A 23,730-nucleotide genomic window follows, 5' to 3' on the forward strand; every position below is an offset into this window, starting at 1 on the left:
GGGAGTAGGGTAGGGGCTGGATGGGTGAGGACAATAACTTAACGAAGGTTGAGGCCAGGAGGGTTACTGGAACTTAGGATATATTGCAGTGAAGATTCCCACCTGCGCAATTCAGAAAAGCTGGTGTTGGTGGGAAGAATCCACAGGGTGGTCCGTTTGTTTCTTGGCCACAGTTTCTAGGTGGCCGTTCATGAGGACAGACAGCTTGTCGGTTGTCATGCCTACGTAGACTGCAGCAAAGTGGTTGCAGCTAAGCAAGTAGAACAGACGACTCATTTCACAGGTAGTCCTGCCTTTGATAGGATAGCTGACGTTAGTGAGCGGACTGGAGTAGGTGGTGCTGGGAGTATGTATGGGACATGTCTTGCATCTAGGTCTATTACAGAGTATGAGCCATGAGGTAAGGGATTGGGAGCAGTAGTTGTGTAAGGATGGACGAGTATATTTTGTGGGTTCGGTTGACAGCAGAATACCACTGTGGGAGGGGTGGAAAGGATAGTGGGCAGGACATTTCTCATTTCAGGGCATGACGAGAAGTAATCAAAACCCTGGTGGAGGATGTAATTCAGTTGCTCCAGTAGTGGGTGGTACTGAGTTATGAGGGAATGCCCATCTGTGGCTGGACAGTAGGACTTTAGGAGGTGGGAGACTGGAAAGATAAGGCACAGGAGACTTGTTTTTGTACGAGGTTGGGAGGATAGTTACGGTCAGTGAAGGCTTCAGTGAAACCCTTGGTATATTTCGAGAGGGTCTGCTCGTCACTGCAGATGCGATGACCACAGGTGGCTAGACTGTACGGATGGGACTTCTTGGTATGAAATGGGTGGCAGCTGTTGAAGTGGAAGTATTGCTGGTGGTTAGTAGGTTTGGTATGGGTGGAGGTACTGATGTAGCCATTTTCGAGGTGGATGTCAACATCCAGGAAGGTGGCTTGTTGGGTTGAGTAGGACCAGGTGAAACAAATGGGGGAGGAGTTGTTGAGGTTCTGGAGGAATGTGGATAGGGTGTCCTCAACTTCGATCCAGATAGCAAAGATGTCATCAATGAATCTGAACCAGGTGAAGGGTTTAGGGTTCTGGGTTTTTAGGAAGGATTCCTCTAGATGGCCCATGAATTGGTTGGCATAGGATGCTGCCATGCGGGTGCCCATAGCTGTACCCCAGATTTGTGTGTAGGTAATGCCTTCAAAGGAGATGTAATTGTGGGTAAGGACATGACAACAAGGAAGGAGGTTGTTGATTTGGAATCCGTCGTGTGTTGGGAAAGGTAATGTTCTGTAGCAGTAAGGCCGTGGGAGTTAGAAATGTTATTGTATAGAGATGTGGCATCAACAGTGACGAGCAGGGCACCATGTGGTGAAGGGACAGGAACTGTGGAGAATCATTGGAGGAAATTGTTGGTATCTTTTAAATAGGAGGGCAGGTTACGGGTAAAAGGTTGAAGGTGTTGGTCTACAAGAGCAGAGATTCTCAGTGGGGGCACAGTAACCGGCCACAATTGGGAGTCCTTGTTGGGTAGGTTATGGACTTGGGAAGCATGTAGAAGGTAGGAGTGTGGGAAGTCATATGAGTGAGTAGAGATATGGACTCTGGGGAGAGGTTCTGGGATGGGTCTAAGTATTTAAGTAGTGACTGGAGGTTCTGCTGGATTACTGGAATGGGGTCACTGTTGCTGACAGCTGGTGGAGCCCTTCCACCAGGCAATCCTTGCTGTTCAGAACAACAATGGTGGAGCCTTTGTCTGCAGGTAGGATTATAAGTTCAAGATCAGGTGGACTGCAGGTCTTTCTGTGGATTTAAGGTTAGTTTGCATATTTAGGTATTTGGGGAATGATGGTGAGGCAAGGTTCGAGGTTAAGAAGGGGGTGGTTTGGGGGCAGTAAGGGTGGATCACTGTTGGATGGAGGAGTGAACAGAGTTAGGCAAGGGTCAGTATAGGTCTTGGTTGAGTTTTATTGGTAGGGTTGGTGGTGAAAAAGTGTTCCCACTGTAAGGACCAGGAAAAGGAGAGAAGGTCTTTAACAAGTCCTGCATGATTGAGTTCGGGGCAAAAGGTGAGGCCTTTGGAAAGGACTGATATTTCTTTGGGACTAAAGGCTTCTGGAGGATAGGTTCATGATTATTTTGTGGGTGTGTTTAGGCTCTGGCTTCCGTGTGGTGGTATTTGGAGGGTGTGACAAGTGGAGTAGGTCTGCGAGACAGGGTTTGTCAGCTATGAGGGAGTGTGGGGGACGTTTGGAGGTTGTTGGGGAGGTGGTGGACAGTGGTACTCCAAGGGGAAAGTAGAAAGTGAGCAGGATGGAGAGCTTTTTGAGGTTGCGTTGTGTATGTTGGTCAAGTTCCTGCAGGACAAGAGTTTCAATATGTGTAATGGGTTCCAGGAATTTGGGATTGCATAGCAGGAGGATCATGTGGATGGAGAGAAGGTACTGCAAGGAGGTTTGGGCTTGTTTGATATGGTTTTGCAGGACTATGTTGGTGAGGGCTAAGGATTGGCAGAATTTGGACAGGTGGAGGTCATTGTGGAAGAAGTGGTGGCAGTAAGAGATAGGTAATTTGATGGTAAGGCCATTAAGGGGGGGATTCCATGAGCCAAACAACAACATTGGAACAATATGTGGGACTGGGATCTTACTAGGGGTAAGGAAACTTTTCTTTATTGACACAGATGGAAGGAGCAAGGATTCATGGTGGTGGAAAAATGCAAAAAATTATGTAAATAATGTAGACTAACATCTGAAAAATTTCGCAAAAATGCGTCCAAATATGTGTGAAAGTTCATGAAAAGGATGAAATGGATGCAAAAGGGGGGAACAAGGTGAAATCTGAGAGAGTCGATTTTTATATATGTATAATAGAGGGAAACATTCCATGTGGGAAAAATTATATATAAAAACAAAGATGAGGTGACTTACCGAACGAAAGCGCTGGCAGGTCGATAAACACACAAACATACACACAAAATTCAAGCTTTCGCAACAAACTGTTGCCTCATCAGGAAAGAGGGAAGGAGAGGGAAAGACGAAAGGAAGTGGGTTTTAAGGGAGAGGGTAAGGAGTCATTCCAATCCCGGGAGCGGAAAGACTTACCTTAGGGGGAAAAAAGGACTGGTATACACTCGCGCGCGCGCACACACACACATCCATCCACACATATACAGACACAAGCAGACATATTTAAAGACAGAGTTTGGGCAGAGATGTCAGTCGAGGTGGAAGTGCAGAGGCAAAGATGATGTTGAATGACAGGTGAGGTATGAGTGGCGGCAACTTGAAATTAGCGGAGATTGAGGCCTGGTGGGTAACGGGAAGAGAGGATATATTGAAGAACAAGTTCCCATCTCCGGAGTTCGGATAGGTTGGTGTTGGTGGGAAGTATCCAGATAACCCGGACGGTGTAACACTGTGCCAAGATGTGCTGGCCGTGTACCAAGGCATGTTTAGCCACAGGGTGATCCTCATTACCAACAAACACTGTCTGCCTGTGTCCATTCATGCGAATCGACAGTTTGTTGCTGGTCATTCCCACATAGAATGCATCACAGTGTAGGCAGGTCAGTTGGTAAATCACGTGGGTGCTTTCACATGTGGCTCTGCCTTTGATCGTGTACACCTTCCGGGTTACAGGACTGGAGTAGGTGGTGGTGGGAGGGTGCATGGGACAGGTTTTACACCGGGGGAGGTTACAAGGATAGGAGCCTGAGGGTAGGGAAGGTGGTTTGGGGATTTCATAGGGATGAACTAACAGGTTACGAAGGTTAGGTGGACGGCGGAAAGACACTCTTGGTGGAGTGGGGAGGATTTCATGAAGGATGGATCTCATTTCAGGGCAGGATTTGAGGAAGTCGTATCCCTGCTGGAGAGCCACATTCAGAGTCTGGTCCAGTCCCGGAAAGTATCCTGTCACAAGTGGGGCACTTTTGTGGTTCTTCTGTGGGGGGGATTCTGGGTTTGAGGGGATGAGGAAGTGGCTCTGGTTATTTGCTTCTGTACCAGGTCGGGAGGGTAGTTGCAGGATGCGAAAGCTGTTGTTGGTGTAATGGTTCAGGGATTCCGGACTGGAGCAGATTCGTTTGCCACGAAGACCTAGGCTGTAGGGAAGGGACAGTTTGATGTGGAATGGGTGGCAGCTGTCATAATAGAGGTACTGTTGCTTGTTGGTGGGTTTGATGTGGACGGACGTGTGAAGCTGGCCATTGGACAGGTGGAGGTCAACGTCAAGGAAAGTGGCATGGGATTTGGAGTAGGACCAGGTGAATCTGATGGAACCAAAGGAGTTGAGGTTGGAGAGGAAATTCTGGAGTTCTTCTTCACTGAGAGTCCAGATCATGAAGATGTCATCAATAAATCTGTACCAAACTTTGGGTTGGCAGGCCTGGGTAACCAAGAAGGCTTCCTCTAAGCGACCCATTAATAGGTTGGCGTACGAGGGGGGCCATCCTGGTACCCATGGCTGTTCCCTTTAATTGTTGGTATGTCTGGCCTTCAAAAGTGAAGAAGTTGTGGGTCAGGATGAAGCTGGCTAAGGTGATGAGGAAAGAGGTTTTAGGTAGGGTGGCAGGTGATCGGCGTGAAAGGAAAGGCTCCATCGCAGCGAGGCCCTGGATGTGCGGAATATTTGTGTATAAGGAAGTGGCATCAATGGTTACAAGGATGGTTTCCGGGGGGTAACACATTGGGTAAGGATTCCAGGCGTTCGAGAAAGTGGTTGGTGTCTTTGATGAAGGATGGGAGACTGCATGTAATGGGTTGAAGATGTTGATCTACGTAGGCAGAGATACGTTTTGTGGGGGCTTGGTAACCAGCTACAATGGGGCGGCCGGGATGATTGGGTTTGTGGATTTTAGGAAGAAGGTAGAAGGTAGGGGTGCGGGGTGTCGGTGGGGTCAGGAGGTTGATGGAGTCAGGTGAAAGGTTTTGCAGAGGGCCTAAGGTTCTGAGGGTTCCTTGAAGCTCTGCCTGGACATCGGGAATGGGGTTACCTTGGCAAACTTTGTATGTGGTGTTGTCTGAAAGCTGACGCAGTCCCTCAGTCACATACTCCTGACGATCAAGTACCACTGTCGTGGAACCCTTGTCCGCCGGAAGAATGACGATGGATCGGTAAGCCTTCAGATCATGGATAGCCTGGGCTTCAGCAGTGGTGATGTTGGGAGTAGGATTAAGGTTTTTTTTAAGGAGGATTGAGATGCAAGGCTGGAAGTCAGAAATTCCTGGAAGGTTTGGAGGGGGTGATTTTGAGGAAGAGGAGGTGGGTCCTGCTGCGACGGAGGACGGAACTGTTCCAGGCAGGGTTCAATTTGAATGGTGTCTTGGGGAGTTGGATCATTAGGAGTAGGATTAGGATCATTTTTCTTCGTGGCAAAGTGATATTTCCAGCAGAGAGTACGAGTGTAGGACAGTAAATCTTTGACGAGGGCTGTTTGGTTGAATCTGGGAGTGGGGCTGAAGGTGAGGCCTTTGGATAGGACAGAGGTTTCGGATCGGGAGAGAGGTTTGGAGGAAAGGTTAACTACTGAATTAGGGTGTTGTGGTTCCAGATTGTGTTGATTGAAATTTTGAGGTTTTGGAGGGAGTGGAGCTGGAAGTGGGAGATTGAGTAGATGGGAGAGACTGGGTTTGTGTGCAATGAGAGGAGGTTGAGGTTTGCTGGAAAGGTTGTGAAGGGTGAGTGAGTTGCCTTTCCGGAGGTGGGAAACCAGGAGATTGGATAGTTTTTTGAGGTGGAGGGTGGCTTGCTGTTCTAATTTACGGTTGGCCTGTAGGAGGATGCTCTGAACAGCCGGTGTGGATGTGGGGGAGGAAAGATTAAGGACTTTTATTAAGGATAGGAGTTGACGGGTGTGTTCATTGGCTGAGTTGATGTGTAGGTGAAGGATTAGGTGGGTGAGGGCAATGGATTGTTCAGTTTGGAAGTGGTATAGGGACTGATGGAAAGAAGGGTTGCAGCCAGAGATGGGAACTTAAAGTGTGCGGCCTTTGGGGGTAATGCCAAATGTCAGACAAGCCTGAGAAAATAGAATATGGGAGCGTAATCTGGCTAGGGCGAAGGCATGTTTGCGGAGCGAATGTAAATAAAACTTAATGGGGTCGTTGTGGGGGTGTTGTGAGGGTGACATGGTATTAGAAGGTGGAAAGTGTAACATGAGGCTGAAATGAAAATGAAAACAAAAATATATGGGGAGGGTAAAGGTGGACTGGAAAGTAACTGGAGATCTGGTGTGAAAAAAGGCGAAAAGGTGTTGGTTACAGCTGGGCTATGTTGGACTTGGGTTGGTAGACAACGATGTGCACAAAGGTTAGGTGGTTGTGTTGCCGCCAAAACACGTTAGAGGACGGAGGAATTCGGGAAAATTTCGAAAAAACTGCGTGTAATGTATTAAAAGGAGTGGTTTTGTGGTGGCAGATTATGAAAATGAGGCTAACAATTGTCTGACGAAGAAATAATTATGTTAAAACCTGTGGGAAGCGGCTCTGACAAAGAAATAATTACGTTAAAACCTATGGGAAGCGGCTCTGACGAAGAAATAATTACGTTAAAACCTGTGGGAAGCGGCTCTGACGAAGAAATAATTACGTTAAAACCTATGGGATGCGGCTCTGACGAAGAAATAATTACGTTAAAACCTGTGGGAAGCGGCTCTGACGAAGAAATAATTACGTTAAAACCTGTGGGAAGCGGCTCTGTGGCTAAACATGCCTTGGTGCACAACCAGCACATCTTGGCACAGTGTTACACCGTCCGGGTTATCTGGATACTTCCCACTAACACCAACCTATCCGAACTCCGGAGATGGGAACTTGCTCTTCAATATATCCTCTCTTCCCGTTACCCACCAGGCCTCAATCTCTGCTAATTTCAAGTTGTCGCCACTCATACCTCACCTGTCATTCAGCATCATCTTTGCCTCTGCACTTCCGCCTCGACTCACATATCTGCCCAAACTCTTTGTCTTTAAATATGTCTGCTTGTGTCTGTATATGTGTGGATGGATATGTGTGTGTGCGCGAGTGTATACCCGTCCTTTTTTCCCCCTAAGGTAAGTCTTTCCGCTCCCGGGATTGGAATGACTCCTTACCCTCTCCCTTAAAACCCACATCCTTTCGTCTTTCCCTCTCCTTCCCTCTTTCCTGATGAGGCAACAGTTTGTTGCGAAAGCTTGAATTTCGTGTGTATGTTTGTGTTTGTTTGTGTGTCTATCGACCTGCCAGCACTTTCGTTCGGTAAGTCACATCATCTGTGTTTTTAGATATATTTTTCCCACGTGGAATGTTTCACTCATATATATATATATATATATATATACTGTGGGTAGCTGGTCTGAGGGTGGATAAGTGTAAAGAAGAGGAAGGGCAGATGTGTCTGGATGGTGGAATTAGTGGGTGCGAACTGGGAAAGAATGGAGGAAGTGGGGGGGTGGGAAGGGTTTGTAGGATGAGATACAACATCGTGTGGCACCTGAAAGGTGTGGGAGTACACATGCAACAATACCAGGAGTGATGTAGAGAGAGTGGTCAATTTGAAAGTACAGGACAAATTATATGGTGGGAGTAATTTGGTACATAAGATGCTGCACCAACAATTAGCTCTCTGTTGTGCACAGCCGAGACAGTTCATACGGTGTGGCTCGTAAGTAGAGCATGCAGTGCGGTTTGTAAGGTGACAAGAGAAACACGGGAAAGTAGAGAAATACGACGAACATTGAATATAGTGATGCAAAGAAAAATAATAACAAAGGAGAACAGCACTCAAGCCTTTAGGGACTGTAATTATCCTCCCAACCAAGTACTAAAACAAATCTCCTGTGTCTTATGTTTTCGGTATCCCACCACCTCCCAGAGTCCCACCATCCGGCCACAGAGGAGCATTCCCCTCGTAACTCAGTACCACCCAGGACTGGAGCAACTGAATTACCTTCTCCACCAGGGTTTCAATTATCTCTCGTCATGCCCTGAAATGAGAAATGTCCTGCCCACTATCCTTCCCACCCCTCCCACACTGTTATTCTGCTGTCCACCGAACCTACACTATATACTCGTCCATCTTTACACAACCCCTTGCTCCCAATCCCTTACCTCAAGGCTCATACCCTTGTAATAGATCTAGATGCAAGACTTGTCCCATACATCCTCCCACCACCACCTACTCCAGTCCGGTCACTAACATCAGCTATCCCATCAAAGGCAGGGCACCTGTGAAATCAGTCATCTGGTCAACAAGTTAAGCTGCAGCCACTGTGCTCCATTCTATGTAGGCATGACAACCATCAAGCTGTCTCTGTATGAATTGCCACCGACAAACTGTGGCCAAGAAACAAGTGGACCACCCTGTCGCTGCACACGCTGCCGAACTTGATATCATTCATTTCCGTGACTGCTTCACAGCCTGTGCCATATGGATCTTTCCCACCAACACCAGCTTTTCTGAATTGTGCAGGTGGGAACTTTCCCTGCAATAAATCCTATGTTCCCATAACCCTCCAGGCCTCAACCTTCGTTAATCATTGTCCTTGCCCATCCAGTCCCTTCCCTGCTCCCATTCCAGCACTACACAGCCGTCATTCCACCACCACACCCAGTCTTTTTATTTATTTCTCCCTATTTCTCTCCTTTTCCACCACTTCCTCCCCCCCCCCCCCCCCTCCCTCCCACCTTCCCCCCTCCCCACCTCTCCCCTGCCCTCCAACTAACCTGCAGCACTTTACTGTCTGCCATCCTCGCCATATTATCCATCCCCCTCCCTGTCCCAGCCTCCTCCTTGCCCCACCCAGTCACCACTCCCATAATACACTGGTGCTGTTGCTTGCTTTGTGGTTTCACTTGCCCAAGACTGCAGTTGTGTGTGTGAGTTGCATTTGTGTGTGTGTGTGTGTGTGTGTGTGTGTGTGTGTGTGTGTGTGTGTGTGTATATATATATTGTTGATGAAGGGCATTGGCTGAAAGATTTAAGTGTGAAAGTCTTTTTGTTGTGCCTATCTATGACTCAGCACCTCTGCTATATGGTTAGTAGCAACTTTCCTTCTCATAATATTGTTACATTCCATCCTGGAGAACCGCACTGCTGCTACAGTCACAGGTTCAAATCCTGCCTCGGGGATAGATGTGTGTGATGTCCTTAGGTTAGTTAGGTTTAAGTAGTTCTAAGTCTAGGTGACTGATGACCTCAGATGTTAAGTCCCATAGCGCTTATAGCCATTTGAACCATCCTGGATTTTCCATTGTTTGTCTTTTACTATAATCAATTTTCATTTGGCTTCAATTCAGCGATAAAAGTGGACTCTACAACTAATAAGGCTGATAAGTCAATTGCATGTTTAGCTTAATCCTAAATTCTTCAGTTAAGTCAAGATGAGCAATTACCTGGCCTACTAACACTGTTAAGCTAACCTCTGCTGAAAAGGAGTTACGCAAACCCACCTGTAGCATTTAGTAAACTCAAAACAGTACAAATTCTCTTGTACAAAACACACGCCTGTTATTACTGCCAGCCATTAGAAAACCATGTAAACCCTCACCAGATTTAATTATATTCCATACAATCTTCAGTTCATAATTTGTCCTTGGGTAGACAAACATTAATTTTGAGAAGTCTCAATCTAAATTTGTTAGGGAATAGACATCATTAGTAAATTACATTATGTCTCTTTCTGGAAGACTCTTAAAGCACATTGTTTCCTCCAGCATTTCAACGACTATTAGCATTACCATTTTTTGATGTGCTCTCATATCTGAGCAAATTCCAGCCAGAAAACTAATATCTCTGTGTAGCAGGGAAAATTGTTTCTCCGAGCTGGGCCGAAGGGATGCAAAAACCACAGTGATTTCCAATAAATTCTTACTTCACTATAGCAAAGAAAGGAAGGGTTCTTCCTTGCACAGAGAACATAGAGTACTAAGACCACATTAACTATTTTGTTAGGCTCCCCACTCTTTCACACTGCATTAATATGCAGCACATTGGTCCTCTTACCTTAAAGGATAAAAGGAAATTTGTTCCAGGCTAACTTTTCATTGATGAAAAAAGATGTTTTTTAAGTTCAGTGATTTGTCTGAGAAAAGTAAAGGAAACAAGAGTTACAAACAAAACATTTACTTGTCTTCAAAGTAATGCCAGTTAGTTACAACACACTCTGTAAAGCTGTTGTAAACCGTCCACAAGTGCTCCTTGTGGAATTGCGTGAAGCACCACGGTCATGCATTGTGGGTGCATTTGCTGATGTCCTCCCTGGCCTGAGGCAGTGGATCAACTTGGTGGTCCACAACCACAAAATCCCCAAGCGCCTCTGATACTGATAAATATAAAACATTAGACATGTATGTCATAGTCTTTCACTTTGTGGTGTATACTAAATGTTCTCACTACTTGCTTCACAATACTAAACAGAATCTGAAAGTAATATTATTTCCTCTTCTGTAGTGTATACACTTTGTTGGGCCAAGATATAAATAATCTGTTTGCTTACTTCATGTACAACCTACTCAACACTGATGTAAGTATTAATATTTGTATCATGTAATCCTTAAAATTATATATTGAGGGTCTATCCTCAGCTTGCACAATAGTAACATAAGAGATCAGCAATAACATGAAATTGTCAATTTTCAGCTGCAATCTCTCAGTAATAAAGGAATGTGACAATTTGCCAGTAGTTACTGTTGACAGTCTGTTATTAGTAATAACAGATTAGTACACAGTATTAATTGAAGATAGTAAATTTTCAGTTGTAGTAAACAATGGTAAAATCTCATTACTAGTAAGGGCTGGGAATTTCTCAGTACTAACCAATGACTGTAAATTAGTGGTAATAACTGAAAATAGTAAATTCTTAGTAACCATAAACTATATATCAATAATAACTGGAGCTGGTACAGTCTCAGTAATAATTGAAGGTTCCACAAGGTTTGAAATGTGTTTTCGTAAGAAACTTGTCAAAACAAACACATGTGGGCATACACATGCTAACTCCTGGATCACAACAGGTATTAGAAATTCCGCCAGGACCATGAAAATGCTTAACTATAGACTGAAAAGTTGGACTGACCCCAAGTTTAAAGAATATGTAACAAATTACAAAAAAATATATAGGAAAGTAATTACAAAAGCAAAATTACTAAGTAATGATAAATTAATAAGAAAATCAGGCAATAAATCAAAAACTATTTGGGAAATTGTGAAAAGGGAAACAGGTAAGGGCCTCAAGGATCAGGAAATAGTACTCAAAAATAGTGAAAATATTGAATTAAAAGATGAAACTCTGGCAAATTACATTAATAATTGCTTTTTAAGTGTACCAGTGTCATTAAGTAAAAACTTTACTAAACATGAGAAATTAACAGCCCCAAAAGTAGACAGTAGTATGTTGTTAACTCCCACAAATGATAATGAAATATTAAAGGTAATAGAGCCTAAAATCAAAAATGTCTGCAGGTGTGGATGAAGTGCCTGTGTCAATAATAAAAAAAGTTGCCCAACAAATTATAAAGCCCCTGGTACATATTGCCAATTTGTCTTTCAGCGAAGGTGTGTTTCCTGAGAGGTTGAAAATCTCTAAGGTTAGACCTCTGTTTAAAAAAGGAGATCCATACAAGGTAGAAAATTATAGACCAATATCCCTTCTCCAATCATTTTCAAAAATTCTAGAGAAATTAATGAAAACCAGACTCATAAATTACTTAGATGCTCACAAACTTCTAAACTGCAATCAACATGGCTTTCGCTCAGGCCACAGCACAGAATCAGCTATCCATGCCTATACCAAAGAGATTGTCAGGAGTCTCGACACTAAAAAATGTGTAGTGGGAATTAACTTAGATTTATCTGAAGCTTTTGATACAGTAAATCACAAAATTCTGTTAAACAAGATGGAGGCAATAGGTGTAAGGGGAGTTGTGAAGCAGTGGTTTGAATCTTACCTTCAAGATAGAACTCAGGTGGTAGAAATCATCGCAGAGCATAAAAATCAGAAAATCAAGTGGGTCTCAGATGCAAAGAAATTGGAAATAGGTGTCCCACAGGGCAGTGTTCTCGGTCCCTTATTATTCTTGCTTTATATAAATGACATAAAAAATCCTAATATTTCTACCAAAATAATGTTGTTCGCAGATGACACTAGCATAATTATAAGTGATGATAAAACATCATTGACCACCACAACTGATATAGTCCTGATTTATATTCAACATTGGTTTAATGCTAATGAGTTAACACTTAATCTAAGTAAAACAAATTATATACAGTATGGCAAAGCAACTCAAGATATGGACCTCCAGTTAAAACTAATGGATAAGAAGATAGAGAGTGTACAATCCACAAAGTTTTTGGGCATGCACATTGATCAAAACTTAAGCTGGAAAGACCATCTCAAGTACTTATCCCACAGGCTCAATTCGGCATGTTTTGCATTGAGGATATTATCTAGAGTATGCAGTACAGACTGTACTAGACTAGTGTATTTTGCTTACTTTCAGTCCATCGTGTCTTATGGCATAGTGTTCTGGGTAAAACTAAATCAAGCTTAACAGATATCTTCAAATTTCAGAAAAGGGCTGTATGAATCATAACACACAACTCTCCAAGAACTCATTGTAGACCCCTTTTCAAAGAACTGCAATACTCACAATACCACCACTGTATATTTTTAAAAGCATTCTGTGTACAAGAGCACATATGAAAAATCTACGTACAAATGAGAACTGCCATAATTATAATATTAGAACTCGTAAGAATTTGTATGTAGAAAGGGTAAGGACAACACAAACCCAAAAGCATGTAAGTTATTTTGGAATAAAACTCTACAATGCTCTGCCAGTGTACATGAAGGCAATAATAGATGAAGTAAAATTTAAGACTGAACTTAAAAATTACCTTTTAAGCAAAACTTTCTATGATGTAGATGAGTACTTTGATTGTGTGTAAATTTATTGCCAAAAATTTTAATTTGTATGTCTAAACTTGTACTTTTTAAAAAATGCCTTGAAAGTGATATTCTATTATTATGTCTGTAGTACTTGTACTAGTATGATAACTTTGTTGTGACAATTCCTACATCATGTAAATGATATACAGGAAGATAATGAAATGAAAATGAAATTGATAAGTTCTCTGAAGGAACAGAAGCTAACAATTTCTCAGTAGTAACTGAACCTATTAACTTCTGTATAAATAGAAGTGGTTTATCACCTATAAAAATCTGTATTATAATCAGTTTTTTCAATACCAGAGAATACCACAATAGTTTGCAGCTCCTCCAGTTATGGTTCCATTTCATTTGTATGCATTGTAATTCACTCTACACTCTTAATTATAACTTGTTCTGAATTATCTGCTGTTTCTAATACTTCTAACATTAGTTCTTCAGTCACTATAATCTCTTGAACTGAATTAATCATAACAAAAGACTAATATTCCCATAATCTGTTTCTTCCAGTACAATGAATCAGTCATTTCAATCTAGTACCATTTTATCATCTGTTAGTTACTCCTTTTCTTTCCCCTAATAATTAGTTATTGAGATTAGAATTGTTGTTAAACTTTATTATTGTAGATTCGCTATTTTGTGGCTCACCAGTGTATGCTTCTGGAAATTGAGCTGTATTCTAGAAGCAGTGGATTTTTTCACTTTATTGTTAATGCCATTGTGAAAAACCTTTTATTGGATGTTCCTTACTTTTTGTGTTGTTTTTCCATTTGTATCCCATCCTGTTGTCTCCTGATAAAGTTTTGCCCTTTCTGAATTGTAATGTCTATTCATGGTTTGCTTCATTCCACCTTTTATTACTTAACCTTTAGCATTTCGCTATTTGTCGGATAATTTTCCTACCATCTCAATTTGTTCAGGATACATTAATAAGGATGATATGTTTGTCCAATCTTTACCAAGAAGTTTATGCTTTACTACCCTCCAATGTAACATTCTAGCAAATGGTCTTCTCTAATAGGATCATCTAAATATATTTCTTTATTTAAATGCCATTTAACAAAATCTTTGTACCCATTCAAACTACTGTTTAAGGTTTTGACCTAAACAATTCCGAATGTTATTTTTCTTTAATCTTCACTCCAGTACTTGGATTAGAAAGCTGCCTCAGATTCATTAAAAGTCATAAAATCTTCTGATTGTGACATACCCCATTGTGCTGTATCCCCATCTAGGCCACTTACAACAAAACGTATTTGCTTTTGGTCACATCAGGCCTCTGCCTTAAGAAACAATACTGGATGTACCTCTCCCTGTGAAGTAAAAATTAGGAATTTATGGTTTAACCCTTTACCACATACAGCAGAGAAGGTGTCCCAGTCATTGTATTATAACTTATGTTTGGCTAACAGATCCTCAAATTTATTTCACAGCTTAAGTTTTACTCATTCAAAGTGTAGACAATTATGTATTGGTAAATACTGTATAGTATTCTGTATATCTCGAGTAGTGTTTAATGTGAATCCTACATCTGCCAAGTGTAGACAGTAACTTATACTCAACTAGAGCTTCATTTTGACAATTTCACTTACTATTGAAGGATCCCACAGCAACTTCTAGTTCCCATAAACATAGTTCTGTTTTATTTCTGATGATGGTGTTGACAGAGCGTAGGGGAATGATGCGGGAGACCAACACAGCTGTACTAGGCAAGATCCTAGTGGAGGTGGTTTGCCATTGCCTTTCTCTGACTGTGATGATGATGACACAACAACACCCAGTCATTTTGAGGCAGGTGAAAATCCCTGACACCTCCGGTAATCAAACCCGGGACCCCATGATCGCGAGGTGAGAATGCTACCATGAGACCACGAGCTGCGGACTTATTTCTAATAGCAGAAAGTGCTTCAACATTTTATTTCTGATTCTTTCTATATTATTGTTTGTTTCTAATAATTTTTCTGCATCTCTACTCTATTCACTAAATTACCCTGTCTGGATTTAACTGTACGCAAATGTTCTATTCCCACCAGTACCAGCATGTCTTCTTCTAATTCTAGACACACTTCTAATTCATCTATATGCTTAAATCCTAATTGCATTCTCTCTCCTATTATGTCCATCTTCCCATTCAACTGAGAAATGAGAAATTAAGCCTAGCATTTTTTTTTTTTTTTTTTTTTAAATCTGGGAAAGTTTTTCATTCATTTCTGCCAATAGGGTTGAAATCTCTTGCATAATTCCTTTTAAAGCCAAGTTTTCGTCTATGAGAGACATTCTGTCAATCTCTTCAAATTTTAATGTAAGAAGTCACAGAAATTGGTATTACAAACTAATTAATCATAAATTAGTTTCCATTTGTTTGTATCTTTCAATAGTGAACTAAAATCGTATGTGTCATGCCTTCAATGACTACTGTAGCAGAACGTTGTCAAATGACATTTCACAAAATCCAAAGAAATTCTGGTTGTATGTAAAGGCTGTTTAGTGGCACCATAGTTAATGTCCAAGCAAAGCAAAAGCTGAAATACTTAACTCCATTTTCAAATGTTCCTTTCCAAAGTGGAACCCAGGAGAATTGCCCCAATGTAATCCTCATACCACTGAAAAGATGAATGAAATAAGTATTAGTGTCAGTGGAGTTGAGAGACAGCTGAAATTTATAAAATTGAACAAAGCTCCAGGCCCTGATGGGATCACTGTCAGATTCTATACTGAATTTGCAGCTGAGTTGCCCCTCTTCTCAATGTGATCTATCTTAGATCACTCAAACAAAAAACCATGCCCAGTTCTTCGAAAAAGGTATAGGCCTTACCTATCTACAAGAAGGGTAGTAGAATTGATCCATGAAACTACTGCCCAATTTCCTGGACATAGATTTGTTGATATTCTGAGCTCAGATATAATGAGGTATCTTGAACAGAATGATCTTCTCAATGCCAACCAGCATGGTTTTTGAAAACATTGATAATGTGAAACCCATCTTACATTTTTCTCATGTGACATACAGCTTTGGATCAAGGCAACCAGGTAGATGCAATGTTTCTTGATTTTCAAAAAGCAGTTGACTCAGTATTGTCAAAAGTACCATCATATGGGGTATCAAGTGAAATTTGTTACTGGATTGAGGAATTTTTAGTAGGGAGGACACATCGTGTTATCTTGGATGGAGGGGCATCAGATGTAGAAGCAACTTCAGGAGTGTCTAGTGAAGTGTGTTGGGGCCCTTGCTGTTCATGTTGTGTGTTAGTGACCTTGCAGACAATATTAATAGTAAAAATCAGGCTTTTTTCAGATGATACTTAACTATAATGAAGTACTACCTGAGAGAATTTGTGTAATTATTCAGCAGATCTTGACTATATTTCAACTTGGTGCAGAGATTGACAACCTGTTCTAAATGTTCAGAACTGTAAAATTTTCCACTTAACAAAATGAAAAAACGTAGTATCGTATGAGTATAATATCAATGATTCACTGCTGGAATCGGCAGTCAGCAAACTCGTACAAATACCTGGGTGTTGAATAGTGGCAGAATGAGTGGGGTGGGGTAACCACTTAACATTATCACCTAACAAAGTCAGTTTCAACTGAGAAATCACTTCACAGCACATTGTATCGTAAAGGAACAGAAGTCATTGAGTTTTAATACAGCGGGATGTCGTATGCAAAGGACTGATCGCTTCTGCTGTGTGCTGTTGTTACACACTGCTGGCTGCATGTCGTCTACTCATGTCATGTCTTCTAAAAAAGTTGCTGACAGTAAAATTCAGGCTTCCAGCTGTTGTTGATGCAGTGAATCCCATCTACTGTGACAATGCCCTTGCCTTTCCGAAGTAATCTTCTTGTAGATTCAGATTTATGAACTTGTAATTTGTGCAGATTTTTCTGGATTTGCTTTTTCACATGCAATGTTTGATAAAATTCTTCTTGAGAACAATTTATAATTGCTTCAATATATTTAGATTTTTCTTTATAATTGCCATTTGATGCTAAAAGTCATCTGTTAGTGTCTAATGGTATATTTGTCTTGTTGATTTTAGTTGACAATGACATGTTATTAATGCTGTCGAGATAAAATTCACTTACTATTTTCAGCTTAAGTGTATATCATTACTAACTTCTTTTATCACTTCAGATTATCATTTGTTCTTCTATGGTGTAAATATTATACAAGGTGTAACTAAATTTCCTTTACAGACTTTGTGGACAGATTCCTTATACCAAAACAAGGGGAAAAAATCTAGTCGACAGTGGCTCTAAAATGTGTACCTTAAGACCTATCGGCACTTGCTCATCTTTGCTACCGTGAAACTCGAGGTGTCGGATTGTTGTAGGTGTCGCAGTGGTCGTGTGGGGTCTGGTGTTGTCGTGCTGAAGGAGAGGTGGGCAGTTTGTGGATGAATACATCAAATCTCTACTTTCAATTTTCTGAGGATCTTTTCCCTATCCATGCATGTTTATACAAATTCACAAATGTCTTCTAGCCATTCCTGCTTAGCCATTTTGCATTTCCCTCATCTGAGATGTGGAAGTGGCTCTGCCTTCATCTGTTGAGCCTTCAGGATTTAGTTGTCTGCAAGTTGTGGCTCATATCGGGTCAAGTGATGTCTGCCACTTAGATTCAGAGGCCATCCTCAGTTTGTAGAGGTGTTTGGTGGAGGCAGTGAAGACTGCTGGCTTACAATGTGCAGTATTGTTCCCAAAGTTGATCGGGATCTTGTGTTTGAACTGTAAAAGTACATTCATAATCAAGGATTTTTATTACCATTTTTCATGAAATTGCTTTCTTTTCAGGTGAGTACAGATGTGTCTCACATTGTGTTCGATTTTATTGTCAAAAATACTTGGAAGGAAGCGATATGTGTCAGAGATGCATATTTATTGCATCCTTATGATGTCTTCAACACAAAAGATGAAAAGGGCCTCGTTGCAGGCCAGGTTGTTCTCCGTATTCATCCAGGTAAGATTCTGAAGTACATATTTTAAATTTCTGTAGCACATTGTGTTTGATGGGCTACATAAGATAAGTTATTACTTAGCTATGTTGTGGATGGTAGTTGATATATAGCCATTCGGAGTCTGCACTAGCTGTTACCCACTGCTTCGCTCACATATCAGTAGTTTTGTAATGATGAGCTGTAGTGGATATGTAAGCTAGTAGTTTTACAAGATGTCTGTGTATATAGTGATGTAGAAATGTTTGTATAAAAAAATATGTGCATTGTGGGTATGTGGGTACATAGTGAATGTGTTTCTATTTTTTTGCTTTATGTCGAATCTGAAAGCATGCATTATATTTTCTAGTTATATTTAAAATATACCTTCATTCATTACATTCATGCAGAATTTGTTTTTAGGGCTGCTCTGGCTCACCAAGTACTGTGAGAGATGTTGCCACCAAAGCAACACATACCAAAAGTTTCTTCCCTCCATTTTAATGCATTATAGTGCCTAAATTCTTTTATCCTTCCCCCTACGATGACTGTTTTATGGCAAACATAGTTAATAGGTCATAATAAAAAGCAGCCTCTCCAAAGGTCTCCCACATTCCATATGTAAAGGTATAACTCTGTAATGCAGCCTTTAAATGATGCCATCATTGTGAGTCTTCAGACATCTACAGAGCTGTAAGAGGTGTGTGACACTCAGCATCTAAAATGCAACGGGCTTGTGACTGCTGTTGTATCTCTGTAGCTCTGACATTCTGCATCAAAGTTCCAGCAGAAATGTGATTGCTCTGAGGTTTTCTGGAGTCAAGTAACTTTCACAGCTTGAGCTCTGTTAGAATTACATGCTAAGTCAGACTTATGTTTTCAAGGCTTATTGTAATAGTTTTAAATATTGTTTTTGGTTTTACCATCCAGTTTTATTGTATCTTCACCAAAAGTCTCCAGCAATGCCAGGTGGTGTAGCAACTCAATATCATAAACCGTTTGCATTGCCACTGATCTATAAACTCCATGAGCCACTGACAAGTGCACCAGCATTATATGCATCCCACGCATGTATACCAATATTTAAAAGTTTTAATAATACCCAAAAAGATAAAACTTTGTAAAGTAGCCTGTGCTCTTCCTTAGAATTCAAGTTATCTGTACACCAAATTTCATCACAATTGGTTCAGCGGCATAGTCGTGAAAACGTAACAGACAGAGTTGCTTTCACAATTAGTAGTAGCGTACTGGTATTAGTACAGAAGTACGGATTAAGACACACCGAGAATTGAATAAGTATTGTATAGAACATATCAACCAACAAAAGCATTTTCACAAATATGATGAAGTTCAAAAGTGAAGGAGTAAATAGCTTTATCGAAGAATAAATATTTTTCCTTGATTTGCATAATATTCTTAAAATCAGTAAATATGTTGTCCTACACACTCCGTAAGGTAGCCTGTGTCCTTCCTCAGGGTTCAAGGTGTCTTGCACCTAATTTCACGGATATCCATTCAGTGGTTTGGTTGTGAAAGTGTAACAGAGCTACTTTCACATTTATAATACTAATATGGAGGTGATAACGCATCAGTTATTATGAGATCACAACTCTACAATATTGATCACTTCCTTCAGAGGGCACAGTGACAACTTTGGAGCACGGCAGGTGGCATATAACTGGTGCCATGTGTTCGTGGCTGTGTGCGCGTATGTTCACGCCAATTGAAACACAGTGGAATACATTGCCCGGTTTGTCTGTGGATCAAGACTAGCCAACATATTTAGAAGGCAGCATATTCACCAATAATGTAGGTGCTCAACATAAAGGTAGCCGCTTAGAGTTCTATAGCTGTTAGAAGACGGCCTAAACACACTTACCACAGTCAAGTCACAGGGAAGTGTATCTGTAACAGAATCACTTTGGCAACACAAGAGAGACAAGAACAATCATTTATTAAAAATAATTTACATAAAAAATACTTAGTTTTTGCTTGCAGAGAAGATGTGGCACTGATCTTAAAGGTTAGATTAGGTTCAGAACAGACACAGTATATGGTGACTGACTGATCTAGCTGAAGATCAGTTTGTACTGCAGTTAAAGTTCTGTCTCTCAATATATATACACTTTGACCATCACTTTGACTAATTGTTGACACTCAACATTAACTGTCAGGCAACTGGAACTGGTCAGTGACTGCTGTCTCCAGATGAGAACTTTCTGAACATTACAGACAATTGTAGGCAATTGGAACAACTGGAACTGGCAGAACGTCTACCTGCAGCGACTTAAATATTGTGGTTGGTGTATTAATGTGCATTTGTTTCGCAGATGTATCAAGTAGTTCCAGGTCTCAGTGCTCTCTGCAGTGACAGATATAAATTATTGGCAGATCTGTGGATTGTTTGAGTTTCTTGTTATGCAAGCATAAGATAGTTGCTAGTATGTGCGTCATTTAGGTAGTGACTGGCTGTACTACGTGTAATGAAACATTGAGCCTGACTGTAATCTGGTGTCCTCTGAAGGCTATGACTTTGCACCACATCTGGCGGATACAGCATACCACAAGGAATGACTCATCTCTCGTAGTGGTGTAACATGGTATGAGAACAGTGCTAGTTGGAAGCTCCTAAATGGCAGGGAATAGACACGAATGTCGTGCACTGTGTACAACAGTCAGTTTCAGACCCAGCAGGAATTTCTGCTGTCACTGAACCCAGGCTACCTTGACCAGTTTCCGAATGAATGTTGCGAAGGGAACTGCAAGTGGTGAATCTTTGGAGTCGGGTACCTTGTGAACAATCACTGCTGACAGCAACAAGTGGAACATCAGTGGACCGAATGACACACACACTCAGAAGTAGCTGACTTCTGGCATATACTGTGTACATCATGTCATGATTTTGCCTCTGTTTGATCAATGAGAGCTGTCGAGCTTACAGATAGTCCATTGAGACGAGTTTGGCTTGACCATTTCGGAATGTGTAAAGAGTATAGTTCAGACCATAGCTGGTTCTGTGTTGTGGACATTTTTTGTATTGTGACTTGGTCTCACTCATTCAGGTTACTGTGAACATCAACCAAGATGTTTATTTCAACATTTGCGATGATAGTGTTGCTCATTTTTCTCCATCTTAATGATGGCTAGGCTGTACACAAACCAATTTTTCAAAATGACTAGAGCCTTGTTCACAAGGCTGCATGCAAATGTTCCTGGTTCAACAAATGCTCATGGATTGACAGGTCCAATAAATAATCTGATATTAATTTCATAGAAAATGCCTTGAACTATTGGAACAGCGGGTGAAACATACCAGCCGGCATCCCAGTGATTTGGTAACTCCATAGGATATAAGCATTAATGAGCGTTTCCAGCTGGTTGGGGCATGTCTGAAGGAACTTGTGGACTCCTTTTCTTGCCCATTTGAAGGCAAGAGTTGATGATAGACCAGTATTAGCTGGGGATCACTAATGTTTCGCCCAGTGTGCATACAAGATACCAGGTGCAAAAAAAAAAAAGGTGGTGTTGTTTTTGCATGTATTTTTCCATGCAAGAAATCATCATCACAGATGACGTCCAGTTTGTTGTGAATACAACATTCATGTAGTCAGAATGGAGAAATACTGCTGCAGGCAACGTGGGAAGCAGTGCACAAGATTTTGGAAAGTGAGAGACTACAGTAATATTACGCTCTTGTTTTTCAGTGATAAAATGCATGCACTGCATGCAAGCAGGGAATTGTTGATATGCATTTTATCCTGTTCGTCTTTCGTTTTGCGGCCTAACTTTCCTGTCCCTTTCTGTTGTGGTTGTCTGCTGTAGTTTCATTATTTTAAATTTATACATCTGTATTTAATTATAGTAAAATTTTTGAAATTATTTTTGTATAGAATTTATTGAAATTATTCTTGTAAACCTGTAAATATCAATACAGGTGCTACTCTCATTGAGGAGGAAAGGTTACATACAAAGCAGTGTGCAGTAAACAGAATAAAATAATTTTGCAGGTTGCTTAAAATGCTTTCTTTGTGTAGTAATAGGACATACAATTTTGAACTACATGAAAGTAGATTTGCATTTTCTGCTTTTTTTTCTCCACAGATAGCTCTTACATTGTCAGTGTTATTTTTGAAAATAAGGGTGTTGGATCGTACGGAGTACCTGTGCAGTTTGAAATAGAATACAGTAAAGAGGCTGTAAAAGATGTGAAGGAGCATTCTCAGGAGCTCAAGAAATTTAATATAGTCCGTGTTCTGGTAAGTGTGTGTTATTTTTCCTTTACCATTATTGTAATGTTAATAGGATGAATTTAGACAATTTAAAGAAAAAGAAAAATAACTGAACTATAGTTATCACTGTTAAAAGATCCACATTTTTAGACTAAAGTTTTTGGGACTGTGTGTTATTCAATTAGAACTTTTTAGGGTGAGATAAGGAACATGTTCATTTAAAACACTGAGAGGGAAACACTATTAAGACTGAACTGTGTTTACAAATTAATGCTGTTGCTGTCCTGTTGTAGACTTCTCAGCAAGTGTCACTAGTATCATTTGTTGTGACTTTTGTATCTTGGTAGCAGCCGAGATTCTTAGTCATGGACTTTGATTGTGATTGTTTGTGTTTCTTTTGTGACCATAAGACCACCAACTTTGTACCTATTGCATGTTTTCTTCAAAGTGATTTATAATGTCTTCTTCTAATAATTGTGTGATGTGAAGATCAGTCTTTGTGTGCATTTTTAACTCCCCTTAAAAGCACGAATCTTTTTCTGCTTTTGTGGTATGTTGAATTTGTGCCACGAACTTGAAAGATTCTGCACATTTGTTTTAGAATGTTTTGTCAATATTATTATTATGTATTCAGTTCTTCCTGTCCTACAATACTCCTCAGACTTTTTGTGTGAATCAAGTCCCTGTATCAGTAGTTGCTTGAATAGATTCCTGTAGTCAGTTTCTGCAACTCATTTTTCCACTGATTTTGTAGTCTTTACAGGACAGAATCAGACAGACTGAGTAAACACATCAGTAGTACTTAGGTTATGGTTGTATCCTTTGAGAGTTGATAGAAGTGGTCCAGTGTGACCCTTGTGACAACATTTGGTACCTAATCTTTCTTCTTTCCTGACTTCTTATTAATTTAACAGTTTTAAAAATAATGGAAATCACTTGTTACATCTTATCAAATGTGGAATACAACATTATTATTTTACTTTCTCTGTGGTTCACTTAATAGTGCACAAGTTTGACAATTTCGTATCGCATAGTGCATGGAATTACTGAAGAGTCTGTTCTGTGATCGGACTCAAAAATAAGTATGTCTCCCTCACCACAAAGTTGCCAGAAAGTCGTTCCATGATGTTTTTGATCATTACCAAATCCTCTTCCTCTTGAGCTTTTCTAATTCTTGTTATTAAGTCATTTGCAAAACTTAAAATGTATTCAGACAACTTAAAGCATGTAAAAATGTCAAGTTACGACAAAATCGGTGTTATACAATTTCAGAATTCTGTTCTGAGATTTAAGCTCATCTTGCTGTCCTCTCAGACCAATCCTTATTCTACATCTACATGACTACTCTGCAATTCACATTTAAGTGCTTGGCAGAGGATTCATCGAACCACAATCATACTATCTCTCTACCATTCCACTCCTGAACAGCGCGCGGGAAAAATGAACACCTACACCTTTCTGTTCGAGCTCTGATTTCTCTTATTTTATTTTGATGATCATTCCTACCTATGTAGGTTGGGCTCAACAAAATATTTTCGCGTTCCGAAGAGAAAGTTGGTGACTGAAATTTCATAAATAGATCTCGCCGCGACGAAAAACTTCTTTTCTTTAATGACTTCCATCCCAACTCGCGTATCATATCTGCCACT

At 40.6% G+C, this 23,730-nt stretch overlaps 1 protein-coding gene across 1 annotated transcript in view; it reads left to right on the forward strand.

Moving 5' to 3' along the window:
- Positions 1–23,730, forward strand: part of LOC124619556 (putative helicase MOV-10) — a 343,693-nt gene that overhangs the window by 86,997 nt on the left and 232,966 nt on the right. The window contains exons 5-6 of the mRNA XM_047146034.1: positions 17,713–17,878; positions 21,954–22,108. Coding sequence (XP_047001990.1) covers positions 17,713–17,878; positions 21,954–22,108 — 321 coding nt within the window. The remainder of the gene's footprint in view (positions 1–17,712; positions 17,879–21,953; positions 22,109–23,730) is intronic.

Source organism: Schistocerca americana, chromosome 6 (genome assembly GCF_021461395.2).
Source record: "Schistocerca americana isolate TAMUIC-IGC-003095 chromosome 6, iqSchAmer2.1, whole genome shotgun sequence".
NCBI classification, from domain to species: Eukaryota; Metazoa; Arthropoda; class Insecta; order Orthoptera; family Acrididae; genus Schistocerca; species Schistocerca americana.